This window comes from Vulpes vulpes, chromosome 12 (genome assembly GCF_048418805.1).
Source record: "Vulpes vulpes isolate BD-2025 chromosome 12, VulVul3, whole genome shotgun sequence".
Taxonomy (NCBI): Eukaryota; Metazoa; Chordata; class Mammalia; order Carnivora; family Canidae; genus Vulpes; species Vulpes vulpes.
Genome location: NC_132791.1, coordinates 8,870,455 through 8,893,608, shown reverse-complemented (window position 1 = coordinate 8,893,608; position 23,154 = coordinate 8,870,455). Strand labels below are relative to the sequence as shown.

The 23,154-nt window shown below is 38.9% G+C and overlaps 1 protein-coding gene across 1 annotated transcript in view; it reads left to right on the top strand.

Moving 5' to 3' along the window:
- MUSK (muscle associated receptor tyrosine kinase) overlaps positions 1-23,154 on the top strand; it is a 90,573-nt gene that overhangs the window by 43,275 nt on the left and 24,144 nt on the right. The window contains exons 7-8 of the mRNA XM_072731763.1: positions 4,070-4,194; positions 14,212-14,371. Coding sequence (XP_072587864.1) covers positions 4,070-4,194; positions 14,212-14,371 — 285 coding nt within the window. The remainder of the gene's footprint in view (positions 1-4,069; positions 4,195-14,211; positions 14,372-23,154) is intronic.

Here is a 23,154-nt window from a genome sequence, read left to right as displayed (position 1 = left end):
AAGGCGTAGTTTCAACACACCCACAGAAAGGAAATGGAATCACAAGATTTATTATTTACAAATCCCAGAAGCCAGGGTCTCAGGAACATCCTGTGAGCCCAGGGAAGGGCAGTCCTCTGACCCAGGTCACAGAGAAGAGAGTGGGACAGCAAGAAGCTATACTTACAAGGTTATTGAGACAGAAGATACTCACTTTTTTAGGGCTTCCCTCTAAGTGATTATTTTAAAAGGTGCCCAGGAAAAGCAAAGTGGGGATTTATGACGGACATCTGAAACTCAAGTCCCTATCTAAATGTCTAGATTCTGGGTGTGGTAGGGTTATCATACTTTAGAATGCTGAGGCAGCAACTCAGGAAAACAAAGTTGTTTTTTTCAAAAGGTGTTTTTCTCAACACACAATGAAATATACCCTGGCTCAGCGAAGGGTATATCTATCTGTTCTTTTGGAGGAGGAGACCAGAAGTTTATCAGCACCGTCATACCTTCATGAAGCCACTGAAAATGCCAATCCTGCTCTTTTTTGTACCATCCTGGGCCCCACTGGACACCCTAGAAGGTTCTGATATGGGACAGAGCATTATATTAAGTAAATTCACTACAAGGCCATGTTGACTCTATCTTATTTACCACCTCACATTATGCTTAGCTGTGTTGTGCAATATAGATCATCAAAAGTTTGAAAGTTTGCAGTGAGCCCAAATGATATTCTAAATAATATAATACCAGCCAAAAGTAAAAAAAAAAAAAAAAAAAGCTGTAAATTAGAAAAAAATAAATCCTCCCTTATTACTGCATTTCCAGGAAGAATTTACAGTCCCCAACTGAAAAGTTTTGTCTCTATAAATTAAAGCAGAAGTATCTAGATTTCATTCTTATCCAACTTTTTATTTTGCTCTTTAGCCAGACGGCTCTCATTCAGGCTCAAGGGTACAGAATTACCTGCAGTAGCTGCTGGTTACACTTTTCTAGTACCTATGGGATTGAGATAATCCCACTCTCAATCTCTCAAGGATCCTGCTTTTTTCAGAATCTGAGAGGTAATTTGATCCATAAAATGATGAATACAGTAGTTTCACACTCAAAATATGTAAGACACACAAGCATAGCCTCAACCCCAAAAAGCTATTTCAACCAAATGATGAACATGGACTCAGATATGTTGTACAATCTATGTCTCTACTATTATAGTCAGAAAACATTAGAAAGGGAGAAAATATCTGAGAGCACCCTTGCTAGGATGCCTTCTTTGGGGGTGGGAAGGGGGAAACTGGCAGGAAGGGTGGAAGACATCTTTCAATACTGGAAAACGGGGGAAAGTTCTATTTTATCTTTTGGCAAGAGTGTGGGTGCGCAAAAAACAGCTTCCCTTTTATTCCTGGCCTTTTCCCCCTCTAAACCCACTAGACGTAACAATGCAGTGGATGCCGGCCAGTCTGTTGTCAAGAGTACACAACCTGTGAGTTTGGACTGAGTTGGGAGAAATCTCCCATCAGGTGGTCAGATGGGTCACCGTGTGTCACCGCGGTACATCTGGAAGAAGTGTGCACTGCCTCCAAGCTGGCTGGTCTTGAGAAATTTAGTATTTCCAGGGAGGACAGCCTGTCACTTAATCTTGATTGACACTTGATCCTTCCGACTCATTCATTATGCAACATTTTAATTTCCTATTTCACCTTGGAGTCCTGCTTTTCTGGAACTTCAGTAGAGGTACAGACTTCACCCCTTCTTTTAAGGTGACATGTTTATCCCTGACTACCAGGACTGGCTCCATAACCTGTGGGCCAGGTGCAAATGACAATGATTTTAATCCAAAAATCACTAGTAAGTTCAAGACACAGACAGCAGATAATTAAACCAAGCATGGGGCGCTCGTAGCAACGTGCCCCATGAGACCCCACAGGGTCATTCACTTTTCCAGCCAACTCTGCTGATCACTATGGCTACTGCCACTCATTGTGCTATGAAATCTTTCAGGCTCTATAACTCACCTGGTAGGGAAAATTTTCCCCACATTTCATTTCAATTTAGGATTATCCCTCATAGAATTTTGATCTAAAACTGTGGTAGATATTTCTGAGGCTTTTAGGACTGCTGCCTCTGCCAAATGTTCCTCCTCAGAGCCTTACTTGTCTTCAGTTTCAGAGTTTTCTAAAACTTGATACTATTTGAATGGCAGAAGAAGTGTAGGTCTCATCACATGTTTTCTGGAGCTGTGGGGTAGGCTCCACAGCAATATTTTAAAATGTTATTGTAAGGGATCCCTGGGTGGCGCTAGTGGTTTAGCGCCTGCCTTTGGCCCAGGGCGTGATCCTGGAGACCCAGGATCGAATCCCACGTCGGGCTCCCGGTGCATGGAGCCTGCTTCTCCCTCTGCCTATGTCTCTGCCTCTCTCTCTCTCTCTGTGACTATCATAAATAATAAAATAAAAAATTAAAAAAAAATAAAATGTTATTGTAAGATTTCCAATCTTACAGAAAAGGAGGTACAGTAATATAGTGAACTCCCATGTTCCCATTACCCACCAGCAACAATGATCAACAGTCTACTGATTTTGTTTCTTTGATTCTACTGCTATTTTATTGCTGTTGGTTTCTTTTAAAGCAAATCCCAGACATTGATTCAATCAACCAATATGTACCTTAGTGTAGGGATTTTTTTAAAAAATACAATTGCATTACCATTTTTATTATTCCACCCATCCGCAATTAGCACTAATTTCTTAGTACCATTTACTACCAGGACTGCACAGTTTTAATCCAATTATCTCAAAATATCTTTCTTCATCTGATCTATTGAGTAAGAATCCAAATAACATCCACACATTGCATATGAGGTTATGCCTCCTAAGTCTTTTTGACTCTATAATATTTCTTTTTCTTTATCCCCCCGATACAAGTTATTTATTGAGAAAATTATAATTTGTCCTGTTGAATTGTCTATATTCTGAATTTGAATGAGTTGCATCCCTGTAATGTTGCTTAACATGTTCCTTAACCTCTATGTTTTGTCAGATGGGAATTAGACTACAGGATTTATTAAAAGCAGTCTCAGTTTTGTTTCAGGGGTCAGATTCAGCTGTATTTTAAACATTTGATGCCTTTTTAAACCACCTGTTCCCTTAAAGATGGAGCCTTCCTTGCTTTTCCTTTCTTCTGGCTTTTGTGCCTAACATTGTATTTCTAACATGCTCTTCTAGATTCCATCTCTTATAGTCCTCAATATAAAAAAATTGGGAGTTGAATTAATCTGAACCTCCAAATCTAAAATTAGAATCTGCAAAAAGGATTCAGTTGTCAAATCGTATCTTCCTCGGATGTTCTCTTAATTAATCAGTAGGGATTCAGTCTCAGAATAGAATATTAATGATCTATTCTCCTGCTCACACTTGGCCTAAAATAGTTCTTTCTTTTTTGGCACAATGTGCTCATTTCATTCTCTAAAAAAATTAACAAATTTTGTGTGTCCTCCCACTGTGATATAGTTGAAGATATAAATCATTCATTAATTATTTAATTAATTAAATTAAATACTATTACTTTGGTCAGGCACTCTTCTGAACAAAACAGACTAGGTTTTTGGTTGCTGAAAACTCACAATCTACGGAGGGGGAGAGAGGCAGACAACAGACAAATAAAAAATAACTTCAGATAGTGGTAAGACATGTAAAGGCAATAAAACAGGATGATGAAAAAGTGAATGGGAGCAGGCTATACCTTATGTTGGGTGGTCAAGGAAGGCCTTTCTGAGGAAATTCCACTTAACCAGAGACTGGATGATACAATGAATGTGCCACATGAAGATCTGGGATGAGTGCTCTAGGCCGAGGGAAAGCATAGACAAGCTCCTAAAGAAGGAAGAAGCTTGGAGTAGCGGGCAGGGGTGAGAAACGTAGAGTTATAGCATTAAGTGGCTTAGAAGCCACAGTATGGCATTTGGTCTTACCTTAATATAGAGGGAACATGGAAGGAGTTTACACAGGAGAACACAATTTGATCTGCATTTTTAAAAGACCACTCCAGTTTGAGCATTCCCGTTAGGAGTCACTCACCACTTCTGTTTTCCTAACAGTTTTTGCCAGAATCCTGAGGGCTCCTGAATCCCACAATGTCACATTTGGCTCCTTTGTGACCCTGCGCTGTACAGCAACAGGCATCCCTGTGCCCACCATCAGCTGGATTGAAAACGGAAATGCTGTGAGTGCCATCTGTATGGGGACTTGTCTGGGGAAGACTCACTGGAGAGGAATTTCAGGATAGACCACATAATTGTGAAGTTGCCTTGATCTCTGTTACTGATCCTACCTGCACTCCATTTTTCAAAGTCTTTCAGGATTTTCATCCTAGAAGTCATTGCCCTAAAAATTATACTCCATGTGTTTGCCTCTTTCCTTGTATTGTAAAGGAAGAGTAGAAAAATAAAAAAAAAAATTTATGCTTTTATATAAAAGTGAAGAGGTAAAAATTCCTTCCCACACAGGTAAGATAATTTTCACAAAACTCATCAGCATAAAAATTAGTTCACTGGAACTAGAGGTACTTTGATGAAAAACAATCCAGAATTAGAACCCATAACTGTCAGTTTAATATCCTTTAATTCATTTTTATACTGATAATAATAACATATATTAAGTGATACTATGTACCAGGCTCTGTTCTAAGCACTTTACATATAAATGTTCATTTACTCATTCTACAAATATCTACTGAGAATCTCCCAGGCATCAGGCAATATTTTAGACATTATGGATACAGGAGCAAATAAAACAAGTAAACTAAGTCAGTCAGAGAAAGACAAATACCCTATTATTTCACTCATATGTGGAATTTAAGAAACAAAACAGATGAACATAGGGAAAGGAAAGGAAAAATAAAATAAGATAAAAATTGAGAGGGAGGCATATCATAAGAGACAGTGAACTCTAGGAAACAAACTGAGGGTTGCTGGAGGGGAGATGGGGGCAGGAAGGGACAAGAGGGTGAAGGGTATTAAGGAGGGCACTAGATGTAACAATCACTGAGCATATATGCAACTGGTGAATCACTAAATTCTACCTCTGAAACTAATAAAATAAAAAAAATAAAGTCATATTTTCAAGAAAAAAAACTAAAAAAAAAAGTGAAGTTCCTTGCCTCAAAGAGCTTACATTATGACAGGGAAAGACAAACAAAATAAAACAAATAGCAGAATATTCTATGCAGACAGTGTCGAATACTATGGAGAAAAATGATGCAGGAAAATGAGACAGAATGTGCAACCTTGGGAGAAAGATTCCATTTTCAATAGAGTGGTCAAGGAAGCCTCATTTAGATGAAGACATTTGAGCTAAGATGTGAAGACTGAGGATGAGACTATGTCAATAATTATGGGAAGAAAACTGGGGAGAGTCAGATAAACTTGCAGAAAGTATGTCAAAGGAATAGCAAGTAGTCAATGTGACTGGAGGTGAGTGAGCAAAGAGGAAAGAAATAAGGGGTGTAATTTAGGAATCATGGATCATATAAGCTCATGTAGGGCATTGAAAGAACTTTGGCTTTTGAGTGAGATGGGATGCCATTTTAGGTGTCTTTCCGTTATGTTTTCCTGCTGACTCTTGTTCATTGTGCTTTGTTTCCTTGTGTGCCTAGTTATCTTTGACTAAGTGCTGTTCACTATTTAGGGGGGAGGAAGCCAGGAATTAATTTGAAGTCTAGATAAAGGTACCTTTCTCCAGAAAGAATTTTTTGTTTATTTCTGCCAAGGACCGGAAGCAACTACTTATCTTGGACAATCTTAAACCTAGTTCAAGGTTTGAAGCTTCTTGGTTATCCCAGATAACTGTAACGCAGCCTGCATTTCTACATGGGCTATTTCACTTGTAGTTATTATTGACACCTCCCTGATACTTGATTCTTTGAGACATTAGTTTCTTGTATCTCTTATTAGACTCCTAACCCTTATGAAACCCAGAGTTTTGATTTCTGTCTCCTCACTCCTCAAAGGAAACACATTTTTCTGGGTTGGAAAAATGTCTTAGGGAGAATGAAAGTTTCCAAGTTTGTTATATTTTTAAAAGTATCTTCCAGAATTTTAATTTTTTTCAGTGTGAGAGTTGGTTTGATAACCCAGCTTACCAATATCTGAAATAAGAATCTATCATGAATTATCATAGTTATATTTTATAGACTTTAATCACTTCACTTTATGTTTGGTTTGCATTCAGTCACTAGTTTCTGATATTCTTTATGAGATTAAAGATATTTATTTTAATCTTAATCTAACAAATGTTTTTTACATAAATATGTTGTAAACTCAATGAAATGCCTTGTCATTATTTTAACTTTGTGATGAACATGTCATTTTTCACTTTAAATTGGAAAGTTTTTTCATTCTTTAAACACATTGCTCTTTTTTTGTTTGTTTAATTGTGTGGTTTCAATTTGCTGTAATTTCTTTAGGATTATTGCATATATTTTCAAAAATGGAAATAGCCTAGTTTTTAAGAACTCTCCTGCTCAGGTTTTGTTAACAATATTATGCCAGCCCTACAGAATCAATTGGTAAATTGATGTATTTTCTTTCAACACAGAATTTAAAGGGAAGAACTTGAGATGCAAATCTCTCTTAAACTCAGGGACATTTTCCTCTATTGTATCCTTACCAATTGCTTTTCTCTTCTCTACATTTTATCTCTGCAGAGCATAAGATTAGAAAGAATGTAGTTGTAATAGAAATTCATTAGACTTCTAGTAAATAAATTTATTTTAAACCCATAAACTTTCTAATCTTTATGCTCTGCATATTTTTGTGGAGAGAGGGAGTCCTACATAATCTGTCAACTTCTTCTCAGGCTCTAGTGCTTAACATAAATGTCCCCCAAAAACACCCATGAAAGAGGCTCTAACCCATAGATAGATGCCTCAGTCTAGTGCTATATGCACTCATAATAGTTCATAACGTTCTTCCACTACTCTACTCACTCTCTCAAAGTCTGTTCCTACTTACAGCCTTGTTATCTGAACTCTGGAATTTTCCATGACTTTATAGGGAGATGTATCCATTCTCCTCTCAGCAAACTTTTAGGTTTCAGCGACTTGGTTGATACTAATTTTTCTATGAAGCCAGTCACATCTCTTTGTATCTTCCAGAAACTGCTGAGTATTTCTGGCCCCTTGATTATGATACCCTTCTGCCCTTCTATAGATTTATTTTTCTTAATTTTAGGCTTGATTTATCTTTTGGGATTTGGGGGTAGAAAAAGGAGAGTTAAACATATGGGCTGAGATTATCTTTGTAAATCGGGTGCTGAGCAAGCATGACTTGCAAGTAATATGACCTCATTTAATATCTTCTATTTCTTCGAAGTTTCTTCAGCAGGGTAAGTTCTTTTCTCACCATAAAGTCCTGCCCCAAGCAGGTTCTGTGACTTTCCCAGTTGCTTTTAGGTGATTTTACCTTACTAACACCATCCCAATTCAGTAATTCTAAGTACCTAACCCTAAGTAATGACCAAAGTTTCCAACTGCAATTCACAGATGGGAACTTTCTCTTTCTCCCTTTCTTTCCTTTCCTTTCCTTTAAGATTTTTTTTAAAAAAATCTCCCCACTCAACGTGGGGCTCAAACTCACTACCCTGAGATCAATTATTGCACACTCTACAGAGACAGAGAGAGCCAGCCTCCCTTTCTTAAGACTACAGATTGCCTGCCACCTGCCTTCCACAACAGTCCTGCGGTTGGCTTCTCTCACACTCATTCACTCTTCCTCCACTTCCTAACTGCTATTTAAGACTCCTACAGGTTTAGGGTTGGAAGAAGGGAGGAGCAGTAATTGAAATGGAAAAGTTCTAATTTAACTGACACTGTTTTCGGCTGGTTTTCCACCACTGTTCCAGACAAGTATTTAAAATGACTCTTTCCATCATGGACACATTCATGATTCTTCAGAAATCAAGGCCTATTCAAGATGACCTCAGTGACTCCTTTTCCTCAGAGCAGCCATCTTCCTCTTAGCTTCCAATTTGTTAGTTGATGAGAAGTCTTTCTGTTGGGATCCCATCAATGTCTCAAAAAGACCTTTGGGGAAGATTGAAAATAATTCCAAACCAGATCTTCTATAAAACCTGTATATCCACAGTGATCCAGATCACTGAACAGAGCTGCCCCTCTTTGCTCCTTCCATTGGAGCTGCTAGGCAGCCTGGCTCTGCCCTTCAGACTTTACAGGTGGGTATCAGATACATCTCTGCTGTGTCAACAAATTCCAAGTGTGTCAGAGTCCCCAGGACCACCTTCAAATTTGATGATTCACTAGAAGGATTCAGAGAACTCAGAAAAGCCATTATTCTTATGGTTATTGTTTATTACAGTGAAAGGACACAGACTAAACTCAGTAGTGGGCAATCAGTTGTTCTCTCCATGTGGAGTCCCATGGAGAGCTCCTAATTCTCCCAGCAATGATGTCAACATGTATGGTCTCTTGTACCAAGGAAGCTCAGCCAGCCATGGTGTCCAGAGTTTTTCCTGAGGGTCAGTTACAAAAGCATGGAGGTTTCACATGACTGACCTTAGTTAGCCTCTGACCTTTCCAAAGGTCAAACTGATACAGTATAGCCTAGAGTCCCTGCTGAACAAATAGAGCTATTCACCATAATTTGCACTGTAACACAAACTATCTGGCATGGCTCATGGTCTCAGATATACAAAGACCCTCTTATGAGGCAGGATTTTCCAAGGGATGAGAGGTTATCTCTTAGAAGCAAGTCAAAGGCCAGTCCTTCTTTCAAATGTTCAGGGTCTGAGCATCTTGAGTCTACTTTAACGTTAACCCTTTACTACACGGCAGGGGACATATGCCAACCCTTCAGGTGGTCCTATTGAAGATCCTCTTTCATACCTTAAGGAGATGGGGTGCTTTTTGAACCAGTCCCTTGGGTGGAGTGAGGATGGTTCTCACTACAACTCAAACCTTGATGAATCATCTAAGGGATTCTCAGTTATTTTCATTTTTCATGTCCTCCAGTATGGTCTCTCTCCAACTTTTTGGGATCTTGGTTGCAAGGTCCACATGTTGTCATATTACAATATATTAACATTTAAAAGCATTTTAGAGTCAAAGGTACGTTGTAAATGAGGAGAAAAAAGAAACAGAAGAAAAGAAGGTAAGGAAGGGAAAGAGTAGTCTGACACAAGACACGGGAAGGGAAGGAGGGCAAGGAGAGAAGTGTGTGGGAAACAAAGCACATCCATGTGTGAAATTCTGGTGGATGTTGTAACACCAGGAAAAAGATGCCAAATTCTAAGCCCACCTCAACTAATGAAGAGTGTCATTCTGCAATAACAGCCACTTTAGGGCTTAAATTCATTTATTATTTTTGTTTTCATTATTATTTTTGCTAAAGGGGTCTTTTTCCTGACACATGCACAAAACTGTTTTCGCATAATTTATGTTTAAAACTAATTTAGCTTGTCTAAATTGCCTACTATCCATCTCTTCAAAATGTAGTCAGTAAGGAAAATAATGTCACTTTATGAGCTTGCTACTTGAGGTATGATAAATAAGAACAGGTGAAGGGTTAGCAGACATAAGCAAGAAATGACTCTCTTCAGCAAATATAATTGTAGGGAAGCACACTCACCTCTCAGACACTGATTTTCTCATGTTTGTAATGACAGAAGTGTCAGGTGGCTGGAGAAAATGATCCCTAATATGACATCAGGGGTACGGTTCTCCAATGCTGTTAAGTTACAATCAAGAAACTTGTAGTTCTTGTTCTCTAGCTCTCTAATTAAACTTCAAGTGTCATTTAAAATTCAAATCTTATTTGGCAGTTGGTTTTGTGGCTCTCCTGTGGAAGCTGCTGGTGTTGTCTTTGGCCTCTCAAGGTAGCGTAAAGTTATGTCCTAAGAAAACAGGTGGACTGATGATAGGACTTTACTGATTTGACTTCCTCTGTGAAAACAGGAATAAAGAAAATGGAAAGACACATGCTTTTAAAAAAATTCAATGTTTTCAGAGGCTCACATGAGTGTAGAACTGGAAGATGCAGGATTAGTCTCTGTTGGAGTTGAGAAGTAATAAAAAAGTCAGATAATTTGAATTAGTTTTGGTCTTATTGAGACCCCAACTTAATCATTCAAGATGTGATTCGCAAAAAGCAGGAAGTAAAACAGACCCATTGCTTCAGATTCTAAGAGAGGAACTAATAGTGACTTTCTTTCAGGAAGAAAGCAAAAGTACATCTGTGATTCTCATGGCCAGAGAGAGGGTTGCTCTTTTTTTTTTTTTTTGAGAGGATTGCTCTTACAGTCAACTTTTGTTCATGGTGCTACTACCCACGTCCAAATAGAAACTGAGATGATCTTGCTTGTGCTGACAAAAATTACAGGAAATGGAGGCAATCTCAGGCATTTAATAACCAAGCAGCAAACCAGAAAAGTCTATTGAGAACAGGGAAGGGCCCACAGCCTTGGTCTTATTTTGGGTGGACTGAACAAACATGAATGCAGAGCTGGGAGCTAATTGGCACAGAATAAAACAGAGTTTGAACTGTAGCTCTTCACTAACTACAAATCAGTGAACTAATTACACTAACACACTAGTCAGAATAATGGGAATTCTAAAGGATGTGGTGGCTCCTTTCCTCCCTGCCTCTATGAATCCATCAATAACCTGAAACCCTAAGCAGTTAGGAGAGAAAGGCTAGCCATGTGTCCCAAAGCAATCAAGAATTATTTTGTTTTCTTCCTACGGAAATGTCATTCATTTCTCATGAAAATTTGTAGTCTGAGATGAATTTCAGAGTAAGTAGTAATATTCCTTTGGTTTCATAATATTGAAAGTAGTAGTTTCATGTGGATAGAACAGAGATTACTTTTCTAAAAGAAAATAAACTTGTATTTTGATGACCAGGTTTATGTCAAGTTACATTGATGATATCTCCATTATTTTGGCATTCAAATAAAAAATGTCGAAGAATTACATGTCTCTCTTGTTTTTCCAATAAATATACTTCCTAAAATATTTTAAAAGTTGAATCACTTTAATTTGCTAAAAGAATTTCATAAAACAATGAAATTATCTGTGTCGGAGATTGTGCTTTTGAATTTTCTTAAAGGGAGGCTCACTTTTATTTTATACACATTTTTTTTTAATTTTTATTCATGATAGGCACACAGTGAGAGAGAGAGGCAGAGACATAGGCAGAGGGAGAAGCAGGCTCCATGCACCGGTAGCCCGACGTGGGATTCGATCCTGGGTCTCCAGGATCGCGCCCTGGGCCAGAGGCAGGCGCTAAACCGCTGCGCCACCCAGGGATCCCATTTTATACACATTTTTTAAGAGATAGTATTTTGGGTTCAAAGTATATGAACTTTGGAGTTATCTTATTTGCTGTGTAAATGAAAATAATTACATATATCAACTGGGATAAATTATGTGGAATATTGTAGCAGCCAGATTGAAAGAGGTCACTATGGTGATGTTGATCAGAAACAATATGGAAAATTTTCTCAGTCTGTTATCCTTTTTTTAAGATGTGTAGACAGACATTATTATATCTCCCTAAACATGGGCCCTTCTGGGCCATACCCTACATCTCCATGAGGTATTCTCAGCAAGCTGGAACTACATGTAAGACCAAGCCATCGAAGCTAGAATACCTTTCAAAGGTCTTCCTGCACCAAGGTCAAGTCATGATGAAGTTACGACATTATCCATAACTTCGAGGAAATTCTCTCAAACCAGCATCATTAATGTATGAATGATATATAAAAATATTCTACAGGTCAATACTAGTTTGCTGCTTTCAAAAAGCTTTGCCACACATTATCTCAAGTGTAAACATATTTGCATATGCATATTTATGATCAAGTTTCCTATTTGACTGCCTCTTCATGAGGTCACTGTCTCAGAAAGAGAACCCCACATACAGAGCAGAGACCTGTTTATCCAGCTCCTTCAGGTCAGTATGTCTGAGTGACCTGGAGAAAATCACATATTTACTGTAAATACCAGCTATCGTCATCTCAATTAAGTAGTCAGTTTTGCCTCAGCACACCTTGCTCAAAACTCAGTAATAATTGGAAACTGAGGGACAAAAAAGAGATCAGAATGGAGGGCAAAGGGTTGTTTTTATTTTGAGGCCATCAAAAAATACTTAACGGTTGGTCAGGATGATCCATGAAGAAAGAAAAACAAATTCAAACTATGACTAACAAGGCCTGCTGCGCATGAGTCACAAACTGAATCAGGCAAAGCCTCTGGAAACAGGAGGAAAAGCCTTTAGGAGCCACATCATAACCGAGCAATGAGCCTTGTAACCTGTTGGTCTCCTTGCTGAACTATTTCCATACCTGGCTGAAGTCCAGGAGAAGAGAGGCCAGCCAGCTTAAAACTCATCCTCTTTCCCACCAAGAATGTTCTCAGGGACCTTGAGGAGGAGTTTAAGGAATGACTTTCTTAGGTGTGAACATGAAAATAGTGCTAGTTCAGTCAACTCTGGGGGATGGCTCGTTCCCAACTTGTCTCCAAGGCCTGTGCGCTGACCTCCTTTCTGAAGGGGGGATTAACCTCGTGAAGGGGGGGGAAGTAATTGTTCTGTAGATTTCACTTCTACAAACTGGGAAGGGGTTATATTTATAAACGAAATACTCCAATAGCATAAAGCGTGTTGACTGAGCACAGACGTTTGAGGCCTGTAGCCTTTTTCTCCATTGTTGCTCTGTTGCTAAAATTCAGAGAGAGCAAAATTGTATTTCAAGTTACTCCATCTTCTATATCTAACTTGGAGATTCAAATCTATAAAATGTTGCGCTTCCGCTAAATACGATAATGATGCATCCTATCTTAATTCCCAACTGAGTGTCTGTCTCTTAAAGATATTTTTTTCTCTGCCTTGTCAATTTCTCACGAAGTTCCAGCTGTTTATCCGGGGAATCTGCCATAAGACTTGATCTGACTTAAATTGATGCTCACCTGGAATTTTTATCATAGGGATTGAATCCAGTAGTACAGAGAAGGAATACAAAGACAAAGAAGCTAATTGGACCAACTTCCCTGCTTAATAACTACAGAGAGAGCTTGGATCCAAGGCCAGCCAGCCACCTGGCAGCAAAAAAAGGAAGCTGGTTTCCCCCCAGGGTTTCCCCTCCCCCTTGTTAGTCTAACTGTTGAAACAGGCAAAAGAGCAAAATAACTGGTTCCAATTTTCTTATTTCCAGCCCTGTTCCCTACCATGGGACAAAGAGAGAGAGCTTTCAAGGCCACTCCTCTGAGATGGGCTAAGGTGAATCATGGCCTGATTCCTTGGTTGTCTTTCCATTCAAATTTCCCTCAAACTGGCATCTTCCCCTCAAACAAACAGTGACGACTAAAGAATAATTATCATAACAAGGGTACATATTCTAACTCTGCAACCTCAGAAAGTGCTGGGCAGCTGTCTTTCTCACAGAGCTGAAAAGGTGATGACTAATAAGCGCTTACATATATTAACCCGCCAGTTGGGGGCCAATACTGCATTGATATCCTGGCGCTTCAAGGACATTTGCTCTTCTGATTTAAATAGTATGGCATGGTGTATGTCATGCCTCGGAAACAGAATTGGTTTTTATAACCTTTTCATAACCATCTATCTATCTGGTGTGCATTTGTGGGGAACTGAATAGGAGTTAACCATTATGTGATGCTCACAAGTCTGTGGGTCGACAGGGTGGTTTTGCTGATCTGGGCCATGATTTCATGATCTTGGCTGATCTAGTTCCTAAGACTGGCACATTGACTGGGGGCTAGTCGATCTAGAATGGCCTCGCTTGTATATCTAGTGGTTGTTCTTGGCTCTCAGCTGGGGCAGTGCAGAAAACTGGGCCATGTGTGCCTCCTCCTCTAGCAGGCTAGCTCTGGGTTGGTCATAGGAGGTCATGGGTTCCAAGAGCAACAAGAAAGTAAGCCACAATGTGCAAGAATTTTACGAGTCTGTTTCTGATTTTCTCCGACAAGTACAAGGCCAAGTTTAGATTCAAAGCACAGAGAGAGATGCTACCTCTTGGGGGAAGAGCTACAAAGCTACGTTGCAAGGTCACAGGCATAGAGAAAGAAAAGGTTTTGGCTATTTTTGCGATCTACCACATGTCTTTTGACCATAATTTTGATGCTGTCTCTTTCAAGTCAACTGATGCAGTATATCAGGAAGTCCTTGACCTAATTTTATCTGTTTTTTTTTTCCCTCTACTCCATCAGGTTTCTTCTGGGTCCATTCAAGAAAGTGTGAAAGATCGAGTGATTGACTCAAGACTGCAGCTGTTCATTACTAAGCCAGGACTCTTCACATGCATAGCTACTAATAAGCATGGAGAGAAATTCAGCACCGCAAAGGCTGCAGCCACCATCAGCATAGCAGGTAGGGTGGATTTTCGTAATCACATTGCTCCAAGAGAGGAGAGTTGGCACTATTCCGTATCTCATTTGGGGCAAAATCTTTTTTCTTTTATTTCTTACTTCAGTCCCCTTTGGGCAATTTCTTCCTCCTTGGGAGGCACTCCAGAGGTTGATATAGATAATTGATCTTGAGTAATTTATTGCCTCAGAAATGAAATCCCCCCATACCTGTCCACATGATGGGTAACAAGCTTCCAGGAGTTCATTTCTCTTCCATCTCCTTATTTCTTTTCTTTCCCTCCCTGTCTTCTTCTTTATTACCTTCCTCCTGCCTTTCTTCCTTTTTTTCTGTTTTGCCTTTTCTTTTCTTTCCTTCCTCTCTCTCTCTTTCCTCTTCATCTCTCTCTCTCTCTCTTTTTTTTTCTTTTGTGGGGCTAATCACACTTTTCAGGGCTCTCAAAGAGTAACTTGGCAGATCCTTCACACGGTTGTGCCAATTTCTGCATGGCTATTTCTTGAGGGCATTTTTACTTATGAGTATTTGATCTACTTTGTGGTCTTTCCCTTTCCTGTTTCATGAAAGTGATAGCAGGACTTACAGGTGTTTTCAAGGAAAAGAGCTGACATACAGATTTCTAGGATATTTTGTTGAGTTATAAAGGTTTATTTTTAAAATGTAAATGCCCCAAAGGCTCCTGAGAACATTTGTGGAATTCCTAAAGATGGAAATAATCCCTGTATCAGGAAATGCCAGGCATGTTATACTCCTAATGTGTCTACTTCCCAAGGGTCAGCAGAGATGCTTGGCCTCACATGTAAGGCAAGCACTGCTAGAACCTGTGCTCAAAGCCAGCTCTCCAGATCCTGCTATTTCTTATTACCATGGCACTTCTTTGATCTTCCATGATGGGGAAATTCCTGGTAATGTTTGCGATTTTAATATGACATGAATAGAGACCACAGAGAGATATACAGGGAGCGCTGGACAAGGCTGGCCTTCTAAAGCATGCCTAGGAAGGAAGGAAGGAAGGAGAAAATTCTAAAACCAAGGATTCCTTCTGCCTTCCTCTCCAGAGTATATATCTGCTTATAGCACCTTGAGCTAGCATATCAATTATTCTAGAATTTCCACTGATGGGAAATCATTTCTCCTAGAGAATGGTGAGAATTCTAAAAATGAATTTGACTCAATTTAACAAGCAATAATAAAACAATTATTGTTTATACAGTATCTTGTTGTTTGTAAAATATTCTTATTTATTAAGCATTTATTAAATACTAGATTCAGGCCATCATTATGTAGAATAAAGGATGCAAACTTAAGTAACAAATGGAATAATTAACAATGGAGTCCCTGCCTTTCGGGGACTCTCAATCTAGAAAGGAAGTCAGCCAGCCATATATATTACGATGCAGACTAGGTTCTACTGCAGAAGCACAGACAAAGAAAAGAGCAAATTGGTTGGCAAAGCTTAGAGCATAATGGAGACTGGGAGCAAGATAGAGAATGGGAAGAAAGGCTTGAAATGTGGGCTCTGGCCAGGTTATGAATAGCCTGAATAGGTTGATATATTCTTCAATTACTGGGAAGTCATCTAATTATTTTAGAGGAGATGAGTAATATCAGAGATACCATTATCAAATTAACAGATGTTGGGTGTAAAATATTGGGAGATATGGCACACAGTCAGGAGGCTATTCAAAGAATCTAGAAAAGTAATGAAGGTCTGAAAGACAACTGCAATAATTGGTACAGAGAGAAGAGGAGAGATACAGAAGACCTATTAGGATAAAAATGATAGGATTTGAGGGGTGCCTAGGTGGCCCTGTCAGTTAAATAACCAACTCTTGATTTTAGCTCAGGTCACGATCTCAGTGTTGTAAAGATTGAGCCCTGTAGGATCTCAGGGTTGTGGGATTCTCTTTCTCCCTCCTCCCTCTGCCCCTTCCCCCTCTTCTCTTCCCCCTAAAAACAAACAAACAAACAAACAAACAAACCCAAGAGGATTTGAATGTGCTAGAATGTAGCAGTGTAGTAGAACGACTTAATAGTGTAGTAGATGTAAGAACTTAAGAAAGGTGTCTAGGACAAATAGTAATTTATAAAACAAAACAAAATAAAAATATAAGAACATGAGGAGGTCCAGGAGATTAAAAAAATAATTAAAATTTTAATGCCTTTGAATAACCTGGAATTAGTCTCAATATTTTATGTTTTATTTGATATTTGATCAAGAACCAACATTAAATAAATAAATAAATAAATAAATAAATAAATAGTAATTTACAGTACCTATCCTCTATCCATCCATTTATATCATGTGCATGTGTGGAGGGGGGGAGGGAGGGAGGGAGAGAGAGAGAGAGAGAAAGAGAGAAATATTTACCTATGAATACTCAAATCCAAGAAAATAAACTGATTTAATCTACTTTAACCTATGCCTTTTCAGGGTGAAAGAGAAAAATTAGTGTTGCTAATCTTAAGAGCATTTCATTTGAGGTAATTAATTCAGTCATTCACATATTAATTCTCTGCTGGGGCTCTTCCTAGACGGCTGAGGGGGAAAAGGGACTTGGAACCAGGCAGTAGTGCCCCTCTGGAACAAACCTCTACTCCATTCTCTAGTGAAGTCTATAGCTGGAGATCTTGGGATCTCATCTCTTGGCTTTGTTAGGATGTAGAAGACCCTCTCCCCTCTGGCTGGCTCAGCACCATTGAAGCTCCTCCTGTAACAGCACAGTCCTCTCCATCTTTGTCACATCCTTCATCAAGCCCCTCTCTAGAGTCTACTTTCCAACCTTTGCAACTAGGTCACCCTGTCTCTACCTATGAAGGCAGGCCTGTTGAGTTCTAATTCAGCTCCTTCTTTATCCCTGTGGGGCCTAAAGTAACTTCTGGATCACTTGCATGTTATACAAAATCCAAGAGAGATTTAGACCTATTGACCCAGTTCCGTTGTCTACCCAACCATGTCATGCTACCGTTTTTACACTAATGTGGCCATTTTATATCAGAGTAAGGGATGCCTAATAAGGTTCCTTGCTTCTAGAGTTCCAAATAAGAAGTAGAGAAAAGTCCCCCTGCTTTGGCTTCTTTTTCCTTTATTTATACCTCTCTTTGAGGATTTTGGTCTACAGCAAGGACTCTATAAAATGTATATCTGAATTCTTAATTCCTCTACCTTCCTCCTTTCCATAACACACCAAGCTGGAGACAATCCATTTAGCACAGCAACTTTTAGGGCCTACCATCTTAAGTACAAAGATGAGTATAAAGGCAGTGCTATGGAAATAAGTAAGGAGAACTAATATAATGGGTATATCTTCATCACACCAAGGCAGACTCATTGCACAGACATGATCTTCAAGATGCTAAAATGACTATAAAGCATGATTACCGCCATATTGTATACAGCAACTTCACCCCTTCATCTCTGACCTGGCTGATCCAGCTCTATTAACAAATGGAATATACCTGATGAGAGCCTGATCCGACTGCATTAATAAATGGAATATACCAACAGAGAAGGCTATAATACTAAAACAGTAATGGTGTCTTCTCGTGGTAGAAAGAACCTTCAGTTGTGGCAAGCAGCGTAGAAGATAAAGGGAGAAATGGTCTTGGGCGTCAATGCTGAGAGAAGACCAGAGTGAGGATGGAGGTAATCAGCAATGGTAGCCTGGGGGAGAACAGCAGTAGCATTTGTATGGGGAAAAAGATGGTAGAAGCAATGCATGGACTGGTATATAGCGGCAGAGGACTTGAAATCTCTTGCAGCAGCAGAGTTGAATGCAGATGAGGAGCAGTGACCTCAGTAAGGGTAATGGTCATGTTGACTGAAACCAGCAATGACTTGACTTTAGCCAATGGGCCTGGCAGGGCATGTTTAGCAAGTGTTAGGTGCTGTATGTTAACCAATAAGTGTGAATCCTTCTGCACAGGGAAAAAAAAAAATGTTACTAAGATGAGTGAAAAGAGACTCCCTTAAGGAGCTAATTTATAAAAAGCTACAGTATCCTTTTGTTCATCCCCTGATCTGCTTTTCCTGTTGTATCTCATGGACTATGAGGCCTGAAGCTCCTCTACTTTTCCTAAAATTTCCCCAGGCAGATCTAATGAGAGTGTCTCATGAGTGCAATGGAATAAGACCTCTGAACCCCATAAGACATCTGCCATTTTCTCTTCCTCTCCTTGACCCCATTCTTTTCCATTAAATCTACTAGATGCCTCAAAATGTTCCCAGTGTTATCAATGAGGAAACTGCCTCCCAATCCTAAGGTGCTCCCTTAGGTAATATTCCAGGAAAGTGAAGCCACATTGGTGAAAATAAGATCCATGGAGCCACTTAATTCAGAATCATTTTAAAGAAGCATGGTCTTATGCTCCCCAGACCTCCCAGAGCTTGGATGTGGCATCCACTCTCTCAAGTCCTGCTTTCAGCCCCTTTCTCCTTTGGCCTCTGATGGCCTCAGAGGTCCAGAGTTTTGAGTCAGGCGTGGTGACTCCTCTTGACATTCTGGCAATGCTTCCTTACCCCAAACTCTCCTTTCTCTCATTTCAACCATTCCCATCCTCCCCTAGTGTTCTGTAGTCAACAGCCTCCTTTGTCACATTCTCTGTTTCCCTTTGAAGCTTTTCCTCCATCTGTTTATTTACTCATCCCAGCAGGAAAACTGGAAATGGAAAAATCTGGTCTAGTGTTTAGGATTATCTCTAATGATATTTCTAGTGTTTGAAGGAATATAAAAAATAAAGATCAGTCTTCATTTTCCCACAACTCTTCCATGTGTATGCCCCAATCCTTATGCATTGTTTGAGAAATGTGATATACTTCTTTCTGACTCATTTACATTTGCTGTTAGTCATCAAAAGGAGTCAGGAAAATTTTGGAACCTCTCCCTATGAACCAGGAAGTTGCATTTCCTTCCAGCCACAACCTTGAAAGGCTCAAGTTGCAATTTAAAATCACCAGGATGCTGGGTATTTGGCCAGGTGCCTTCTCTTTGTCATTAGAACCCTCGGCTCTGTGACAGAGACCAACAAGACAGCCCACGATCCCTATACTGAGCACAACTCTGAAAGAGCCAGATGCCACCAAATAGGCACTGATACTAAATCTACCAAACATTTAAAGAATTATACCAATTCTTCTCAAACTCTTCCAAAAACTGAACAGGGGGAACATTCCCAAACTCATTTTATGAGGCCAGCATTACTCTGATATCAAAGCCAGATAAGGACATGACAAGAAAAGAAAACCACTTTCCCTGATGAACACTGATGCAAAAATTCTCAACAAAATTTTAGCAAGTCAAATTCAACATCATATAAAAGAGGACTTATCATAATCAAGTGGGATTGATCCCTGGGATGCAAGGATGGTTCAACATACACAAATGTGATACACCACATTAACAGAATGAAAGATAAAAATCACATGATCACCTCAATAGATGCAGAAAAGCATTTGAAAAAATGTAATATCCTTTCACGATAAAAATGCTCAACAAGCTGGGTATAGAAGAAACATTCCTCAACACAATAAAAGCCATATATGACCAACCCACAGCCAACATTATACTCAGTGGTGATCTTCCTCTAAGATCAGGAACAAGAAAAGGATGCCTACTCTCACTACTCCTATTTTTTTTTGAAGGTTTCAAATATACTTTATTTCTTAAATCATGCCATATTTTAGTGGGTGGTTGCACAGTGCTTTCACTTGGCATCAATTATGAGTTGGTTTTGAAACAATTCATTATTATACCAGCTGGGATTACTGATCCCTCCATTCCTTTGGGGTGACTCTGCCAACAGGGGACAGGTTCCATTCTATGCCTACTCTCACTACTCCTATTCAACATAGTACTAGAAGTCCTAGCCAGAGCAATTAGGCAATAAAAAGAAATAAAAGCCATCCAAATTGAAAAGGAAGAAGTAAAATTGTCTGTTTGCAGATGATATGATCTTTATATAAGAAAATCCTAAAGACTCTACCAAAAAAACATTAGAACGAATCAACAAAACCAGTAAAGTTGCAGCATACAAAATCAACATACAGAAATCAGTTGTATTTTTATACACTAACAACAAAACATTGGAAAAAGAAATAAAGAAAATCATTCCACTAACAATAGCATCAAAAATAATGATACTTAGGAATAAGTTTCACTGTGAAGGTAAAAGATCTGTATGCTGAAAACAAAAAGATTTTGATGAAAGAAATTGAAGACACAAATAAATGAAAAGATACCATGTTTCATGGATCACAAGAATTAATATTGCTAAAATTCCCGTATCACTCAAAGCAAGCTATGGATTCAATGCAATACCTATTAATATTTCCATGGCATTTTTCATAGAAATAGAGCAAACCATCTTAATATGTGTATGGGACCACAAAAATTGTGAACAACCAAAGCAATCCTGAGAATGAAGAATAAAGCTAGAGACATCACACTTCCTGATTTCAAACTATATTACAAAACTATAAGAATCAAAATAGTATGGAATTGGCATGAAAACAGACTCATAGTCCAATGAAACTGGATCGAGTCCCTCATGAGGCTCCCCGTGGGCAGCCTGCTTCTTCCTCTGCCTGTGTCTCTACCTCTCTGTGTCTTTCATGAATAAATAAATAAAATCTTTAAAAAAAGAAACCATCAACAAAATGGAAAGGTTTCCTATGAAATGGGGGAAAACCGGTCTCAAGTCACATATCTGAGAAGGAGTTAATATCCAAAATATATAAAGAGCTCAAACAACTCAATAGCAAAAAAGCAACCTAGTTTTTTCAAAAAAAACGAACAGAGAATCTGAGCAGACATTTTTCCAAAGAAGACATAAACAGATGGCCAGCAGGTACATGAAAAGATGCTCAACATCACTAATTATCAGGCAAATCAAAACCACAATGAGATACTACCTTACACCTGTTTGAATGACTATCAAAAAAAAAAAAAAGACGAGTTAAGTGTGATGCAGAGAAAATAAGATCCTTGTGCACTGTGGTGGGGATGTAAATTGGTTCAACCACTATGGAAAACAGTATGGAAGTTTCTCAAGAAATTAAAAACAGAGGTACTATATGATATAGCAATTCCACTTCTGGATATTTAGCCAAAGGAAATGAAAACAGGATATTGAAGAAGTATCTACACCATCAAGTTTGTTGCAGCATTATTCACAATTTGTCAAAACAGCAGATAAGTTATAAGATATGGAAACAACCTAACTTTCTGTCGATAAACAAAAGGATAAATATGTGATATATATATTTACAAAATATCTCAATGTATATCTCATAGTGCCTCATGTATACATACAATGTGATGTCATTCAACCATGATGAAGAAGGAAATCTGGCCATTTGTACATGGATGAAACTTGAGGGCATTATAGTATGTGAGATAAGTCAGAGAAAGACAGAGATGTATGTTATCACTTCTATGTGGTATCTGAAAAGTCTTACTCATAGAAAGAGTACAGTGGTCGTTACCCCGACCTGGGTGGTAGGGGAAATGAAGAGATGTTGGTCAAAGGGTACGAACTTCCAGTTATATGATGAATAAGTTCCGGGAATCTTTGCACATATGATAATTATACTGTATACTATACCTGAAAGTTGCTATGAGAATAGATCTTAAATGTTCTCACCACAAAAAAGAAATGGTAATTATGTGACATGATGGAGGTGTTAGCTAATGCTAAGGTGGTAATTATTTTGCATTATATAAGTGTATACCTTAAACTTACAGAACGTTATAATTAGATCTGAGTAAAACTGGCCAAAAAAAAAAAAAAAACCAAAAAACAAAACAAAACAAAACAAAAAGACAGACAAAGGGATTCAGTAGAGGAAAAGTTTGTATTTCCTATTCTTGGTGGCATTAATAGTCCTTCCTGGAAGGCTGAGGTTCAGAGACCTGTCTATCCTTACCCAGTCTTACCAGTACAGGAATGAGCTGTGTTCCCATCCTTCTTCTAACGTAAGCCACTCCTCACTCTACCAACCACCCCCACCATCTGCAATACGCCTTCTTCGGACTGACCTCAGGATCTGGGGCTTCCGGTTGCTAAATTCAAAACTCAAATGAATATATGTAGCATAACCAAAAATGGGCGTAGGGAGAAATCTGATGTGATAGCATGGGAGTTCCCCACCCCTCCAACGGACCACGTATTTATATTACACGTATTTAAGTGTTGACATTTCACACTTTATCAAAAAAAAAAAAAAAAGAAAGAAAGAAAGAGAGAGAGAGAGAAGTTTGAATTCTATTTTCACAATCGATATAGCTGATTGAATGTACTACCCTGTTTCATGGCCCCTCTCATGTCTGATAGTCACACTCCTTCCAGTGTCTTTCCAGTGTTCTTCCCAATTATGAGACACAGGGGGTGAGGTCGGGGGGCTGGATCAGAAGCACACGACCACCTTTGCCACTCAGTGCTTCAGCCAGGAGATGTAGCGTGCTCTTACCAACAAACCAGACACTGTCCCCTGGTGTTTCATGGTGGCTTTATCTAGTTTCAAATTGATTAAAGGTATTTGTTTTTGTTTTAAATGAAAGGGAAAAGAATAAATGAGTAACAGCCAGTAGCCACACTAAATTGCTACCAGCTGTTCTGCAGTTAGGCAGAAGAGGCAAGCATTCTTTTCACAATCAGGCAGCTTTCTCACATTAAAGTTACTGTGTGTTTTAGAAGACAGCCAAAGTTTTACTGACTTTTCCAGATACTTTTAAGGACACTACACGTATTGATGACTGCTGGAAATTTCTGGAATCTTAAAAAATCTTGTT